Here is a 5,302-nt window from a genome sequence, read left to right as displayed (position 1 = left end):
GAATGAGTAGTAGTACATTTTGTGTGTGTGAGCGTGCGTTCTTGCATGCACATAATCCGAGGTCAAGAGCCATCACCTCACAGTTTTAAAGGTTTTCCGACTTTAAAAGACTACACTGCGGTGATGGCTTATCATCCCAGACTGTACTGTACTAATATAGGGCCTTTAATCTCTTGGATTTGTCATCTGCTCACAAGCTATCATATCACTGCTATGCCGATGACACTCAGCTGTTGTTTATCCCCCCCCCCCCATCCCCTCCCTCTGCAACTCAGGTGGAAGCTCGCCTCATCTTCATGTCTGGCTGATATCCTCACAGTGGAAGATGTCTTCTCACCACCTCAAGCTGAACCCAGACTAGACCAAGCTTCTCCTCCTCCCAGGTAAGTCCTGCCCCAATGCTGGATGCAGTTTGTCACATTTACAACAACTCACAGGGTCAACATCATTACAACAGTTGAAATATCACATTTTAGTCCATATTAACTCTTATACTGCTTTGAACGTTCCTGTTCGCCCCAATCCCCAAGAGACTTCCGTGCCGATACGGCCGTTCGTTCGTTTGATGTTTTTTATGGATTATGATAAAAGCGGTCCTTGCACAACTTTTGAATGCATAATTGGTCGTTGGTGTCGTTTTGAGGACAGCCGGAAACCCTTCATAAAAAAAAGAAGTAAACAGACTGTCCTGGCTCCGCCTGCCCAGTAGAGAGCGACTCTGAGCCTGCCTAGCTGTTAGCCTTGTCTTGAGGGACTATATTGTTTTTTCATCGGACTGTTAGTAGAGAGAGAGAGAGAGAGAGAAACGTTGGTAAAAGCGATCATTTTGTCGGAAATCAGTTGTTTTATAGTATTAGTAGTATAGTAATTGTAGTAGGTAGTAGTATTTAGCAGTACTAGAATATTGAGATGTATTAGGCCAAGTAGTTGGCCAACTCAGCCTCAACTTGCTGGTATCATTCCGCCGCCGAAGCGCGACCCAACCCCCCCGGGCCGAGGGGCAGCAGCCAGCAGCAGATCCACGGATAGAAACAAACTTTTGTTAGAATTAGGATTACACAACCTACCCATGTTGTTGACCCAGGACCAGCGAATGGTGGTGGTGGTCGTGATGATGATGATGATGATGATGATGATGAAGAAGAAGAAGAGAAAAAGATCACTGTAGCCGTTGGTATTGAACATAAAAAGATTCCATTTCTTGGTGCTGTTGGTCGTGATGATGAAGATGGTGCCAGTCGCGAAGAACCGGGGTCCAAAAGTGGATAAGAGCCTCATATTGTGGAAACCGATCCCGACGGAGCTCGACCCCCGTGCAGGATGGATCCGCGCCCGGCACAGGGGCTCACATCGCCGCAGCAGCAGAGACGATGCACCGCCGCGCCGCCACCGCGAAGAGACAGACGAAGAATGGCTTCCGCGAGACCGATCCCGACGGAGCTCGACCCCCGTGCAGGATGGATCCGCGCCCGGCACAGGGGCTCACATCGCCGCAGCAGCAGAGACGATGCACCGCCGCGCCGCCACCGCGAAGAGACAGACGAAGAATGGCTTCCGCGAGACCCCTCGGAGAACAGATGCCATGATTCTACAGTCCAAAGTGGTAAGACGTAAATCCAGTGCATGTATACTGTATGTGATAAAATCGCAGGGCCGCGACCCTCTAGTGTGATAAAATCGCTTCAGGCGTTCTTTCCACCGCATCCGTGATGAAGCCCTGCAGGCTCAAGGCTCAAGCCGAGGCTTGTCAATCAGACCATGGTCTGATTGATCTCTATTGCGAATAAACCAGTGGGATCCGGTCTAGAGCCCGCCTACTGCATCCGGCTATTTACACGTACACATACATGCAAGAATTGTTTCCGTATCCGGACCGGATCAGCAATTTGATCCAAGCATAGAGTTAAGATCCAAGTGCATGAGTTTGTTTTTGTCGCTATACAGGACACACGTGGAGTTCCTATCACGCGCGTGCACTGCACAGCTACTATGATTTTTTATTTGATGGGAATTTAGGATTTATTGGCTTAGTTTGTGTGTGCGTGCGTACCGTGTGTGTGAGAGAGGGAGAGGTTTCTTTAGTCTACATCTCTGATGATGATGATGTAGCCTTTCAATTCAATTCAAAGGAGCTTTATTGGCATGAGAAAACATACGTTTACATTGCCAAAGCAAGTGTTACAAATAAAAACTGTTGAAAATGGGGAACATATATACAGTTGGAGGGAGTACAGCTTTGTGTAAACAGAGCTATGTTGCATTGTGACATTTTATATATTATACATACAGGGTATAAAGGGCATTTCACTGTGACAGTAAATGCATGGTAACTATTTACTATATCTGCATTTTATGTATTACATATGAACTTATTGTAAGTCACTCATATTTGCTAATGTCAAAATTGTAAATTGATTTGTTTACATATAAACTATTTGATATTTTCCTGGCTTTAGATGATGGGTCGGATGGAGAGGTGCCGGGGACTCCTTGTGTTCTTAGGTCTATACCGTTTGAAGGTAAGGAGAAAACAAAAACTGATGCATTTTGTATAATTCTATAGCATTTTAGAGTAGATACAGCTATCTGTTTGTTCAATGCTTTTATCATTTACATCATAATGTCATGGACCTGTCTGAGACATGCTGGGTGTGTAAATAATTGATTTCATTTTGTGCACATCATGTTTACTAGTTTATATTTTACTACTGTGATTTCAGAAGAGTCGAGTGCAGCACAGCCTACTTCTTCATTGCCACATCGTGGTCATCCAAGGACAAGGATAGGTAAAGAACACCTTTTTTCTGTAAATCAGACTTAGCACCAGACGCGTTGTGAGCTTGTAGATCGGCTATTTTCAGCACACAACCAAGTGTAAAATCAGTCATTACGATGCCATCAAGGCCTGCCAAAATAGATTTTAGTCGACTAAATCAACTGTAGATTTAGTTACCTAAAATCTTATGATGATCAGTCAACTAAAACTAGACTAAAACTAAAAGACATTTTATTCAAAAGACTACGACTGAAACAAAATCAAAATTTGCTGTCAAAAACAACACTGCTTACTCGTAGTAATTATGTATTTGTATAATTTACAGATCGACCATGGGCTCGTGTACGTGGTAGGTGTAGGGGTGCAGAGTTCAGCAGACCCGGAGGAGCCTGGCTGGAGTGAAACAGAATGGAGCCAAGAGTCCCAAGATCCAGTGGACTACCTGGAACTGATAACACAGGTCCAGATGCAAAGAGTGGTGACAGGATGTTCAAAATACGCCCAGTTCTAGATTATCTCCAAAATCCGTGAACTGTACAAACCAAACCAAGATATTTCCATTGATAGGTACACTTTTATTCAAAGGGCGCCTAAATTTCAAGGTCTACAATCCACAGAAACCAGTGAAATATGGGATAAAATCTTATATTCTCTGTGATTCAGGTACAGGTTACTGTTTCAATATGAAACCCTACTGTGGAGAATCTGTTTCCCTGCTTGAGACGGTTGAATCACACACACACACACAAACACGCACGCACGCACACCCGCACGCACGCACGCACACACGCACACATACACTCTGTAGACATGTAGTGGTTGAGGCCTGTGTAAGTGCAGGTAGGCCACAACCTTTTTCCATTTGCAGTATTACAATTGAGTTCTAGTGTCTAAAATGTTGTTTTATATTTTATTTTCATTTTCATCAATCATTTGTACTGTACTTCAACCTAAAAAGAACCCTGAAAGCAGAAGCAGGATTCAGGCTGAATCTCATGTCACTGTGTCAATGTTCTGCACTGCTCCTTACTACTGCTCTTACTTCTCTTACACACTAAAAGTGTGTAAAAAGCACTTGTTTTTATTTTTTTGAATTTGTTTGTAAACAACCACTGAGCACAGGTGTGATGTTACTGTGTGATTTTACTGCCAACAGTAAAGGATAAAGAGAGATTTCTGCCTGAAAATGTTTCCTTCACAAAAATGCATTTTTCTCAGCTTTATGTTCTCAAAGAGCTGTTTTTTAGTCCATATTCAGCAGCTTCTAGCTAATGAATAGAACATGATAAAGACACGAAATCTTTTTCTGTTGCAAAGTAGACATTCTATTCTTCGTTGCCATATAATTGTTGTCTTTATAGTCAAAGCCAATTTTCTCCAGTAGGCCTTCAAAGATGAGCGACAATTCTCAAATTTAGCTGGCAGTGGATGGAGCTTTTTGTTAAATTCTGTGGCAGTAAGAGAGTTAAATGTTTGTGGTTCTCATTTTGTTGGGTTCCATTCCATATTCAGTCCATTTCTCCCATTTCTCAAGAAACAGTTCTTCATCACATATATTTCCTCCACAATGCACAGCCACTGCTCACAAGTTGGGGGGGGAGGGGGTCACTTTTACACCACAATCTTCTTATTGCTTTTTTGCTGGCTGCCAGCAGCACCTTGACCAGGTACATGTCATCTCCATGTGAGATTTCCTGCGTCAAGTTACCTAGATACAGCACCACACTTATCTTTGGTATTTCATATTTCAATATATCCTTTATTACTGACCACACATCATCCCAATCAGTCCATGCTCCTTATCTAGGCCTCAGTCAAAAAAGCGGTGCTATTTATGAGTTCATTTCATTAAGCGTCGCACTGGCCAGTCACAGCGTGTCCTGTGAAGCTTGGCCAATGGGACCCTGGGTGCACTGTACACCAAACTTTGAGCCGTTTGTGCCAAGATGTAGGCCAGGGTTCCCCAATTAGTTTTCCCCAAGGGCCGAATTATGTCTAGGGTACAAAGCCGAGGGCCACAACATTGCAGGGGGCGACGGTGGTGTTCCCACTACTCCAGCGACAGTTTTTGTCGTTGAGGGGGAAAATCTTGTATGTCCAAAACCGTTCATTTTGAATTTATCATTTTAAAAATGATTTAAACTAGTGAAAACAGCCGATCTACAAGCACACAACGTTGTGTGCTTGTAGATCGGCTGTTTTCACTAGTTTGGTGCGACGGCCTTGTATGATTTACGAAAGAACGTACAAATTTGGAGATACAAGATTTCCACCCAACAACGACGATATACTAGTGTTGTTGCTGCTCTTATACCACCATTATTACTGGGGTTGGTGTGGGCCAGACAGTAGCCCCTCGTGGGCCGCAAATGGCCCGCAGGCCGCCTATTGGGGAACCTTGAAGTAGGCCATATCTACAGTAGGCCAGATGTAGGCAACGATTCAGAGCGCGAACATTCTTTGGGAACCGGAGATTTTTGGGGAACCGGACAAAGCCAGATGTTGGAGCTTATAGGTCCTTCCAAG

The 5,302-nt window shown here is 43.8% G+C and overlaps 1 protein-coding gene across 1 annotated transcript; it reads left to right on the top strand.

Moving 5' to 3' along the window:
* Positions 1–1,224: 1,224 nt before the first annotated feature.
* LOC308290598 (uncharacterized protein) lies at positions 1,225–3,975 on the top strand. Its single transcript, XM_080732503.1, has 4 exons — positions 1,225–1,603; positions 2,457–2,519; positions 2,721–2,786; positions 3,102–3,975. Exons 1-3 carry the CDS (start codon positions 1,229–1,231, stop codon positions 2,784–2,786), a joined length of 504 nt encoding a protein of 167 aa, XP_080588629.1. The 5' UTR covers positions 1,225–1,228; the 3' UTR covers positions 3,102–3,975.
* The last annotated feature ends 1,327 nt before the right edge of the window (positions 3,976–5,302 follow it).

The sequence above is a fragment of the Nannobrachium achirus genome (assembly GCF_963921795.1).
Source record: "Nannobrachium achirus genome assembly, chromosome: 9".
NCBI classification, from domain to species: domain Eukaryota; kingdom Metazoa; phylum Chordata; class Actinopteri; order Myctophiformes; family Myctophidae; genus Nannobrachium; species Nannobrachium achirus.
Note: the sequence above shows the minus strand (reverse complement) of the source record. Positions and strands in the feature narration are given on the sequence as shown.